We start from the raw sequence: 1,002 nt of genomic DNA, 5'->3' as shown, positions 1-1,002 counted from the left end.
CCAACTGCTGCTCACTGCCTGCCCAGCCATCTCCTCACAGACCTTCCTGGATCCCAACGTGTACAAAAACAAGAAGTCCCACGAGCAGCTCTCGGCCTTGAAAGGCAGCTTCTGCAGGAACCAGTTCCCTGGCCAGGCCGAAGTTGAGCGGCTGACAAAAATCACGGGCCTTTCCACCAAGGAGATTCGGAAATGGTTCAGTGATAGGAGGTACCACTACAGGAACGTGAGAGGCAGCCGGGCTGTCTTCCCTGGAGACAGCGCTCTCGATTCCCTGCCCGAAATAGCTTTTGACGTCTCGCCCAGAGGAGCCGAGCTGAGCCCAGCAGCAGCGGTGGCCGCACCAGCCCCTCAGCACCCACCCCGGCGGCAGTCATGGCACCAGGCGCCTGACTTCACGCCGACCAAGTACAAAGAGCGGGCACCAGAGCAGCTGAAGGCCCTGGAGAGCAGTTTTGCCCAAAATCCCCTTCCTGCGGAGGAAGAGGTGAACCGCCTGAGGGGGGAAACGAAGATGACACGGAGGGAGATCGATAGCTGGTTCTCAGAGAGGAGGAAGAAGAAGGTGGCAGAGGAAAATAAGAAAGTGGAGGAGGCAGCTCGGCAGGAGGAGGAGGAGGCGGAAAACGGTGGTGGGGAAGGGGAAGACTCTTCAGATGAGCTGAGGGCTGTGAGTGAAAATGGCTCAGTCGATGCCTCCAGCAGCAACCCGAACTCGGCGGAGCGGAAAGTGAGTCCCATCAAAATCAACCTGAAGAACCTCCGGGTGACTGAGTCCAACGGCAAAAATGAGTTACTGGTGGCCAGCACAAATGAGAAAGGGGACGGCAGCTCCAGCCGGCCACCCACCCCTCCAAAAACCAAACTGAACTTTAAAAAAACAGCCCAGCAGCGGCATCTGCTGAAGCAAATGTTTGTGCAGACCCAGCGGCCCACAAACCAGGAGTACGACGCCATCGTTTCCCAGACGGGCCTGCCGCGGGCTGAGGTCATCGCTGGTTC

General features: G+C 58.2%; 1 protein-coding gene across 1 annotated transcript in view; it reads left to right on the top strand.

Moving 5' to 3' along the window:
* Positions 1-1,002, top strand: part of ZHX3 (zinc fingers and homeoboxes 3) — a 4,180-nt gene that overhangs the window by 1,345 nt on the left and 1,833 nt on the right. Inside the window, 1 exon segment of the mRNA XM_009645421.2 lies at positions 1-998. This exon segment is cut by the window's left edge and continues 33 nt beyond it. Coding sequence (XP_009643716.2) covers positions 1-998 — 998 coding nt within the window.

This window comes from Egretta garzetta, unplaced genomic scaffold (genome assembly GCF_000687185.1).
Source record: "Egretta garzetta isolate BGI_Z169 unplaced genomic scaffold, ASM68718v1 scaffold188, whole genome shotgun sequence".
In the NCBI taxonomy this organism is placed as follows: domain Eukaryota; kingdom Metazoa; phylum Chordata; class Aves; order Pelecaniformes; family Ardeidae; genus Egretta; species Egretta garzetta.
The sequence above is the reverse complement of the archived record's forward strand: the minus strand, read 5'-3'. Positions and strand labels throughout refer to the sequence as shown.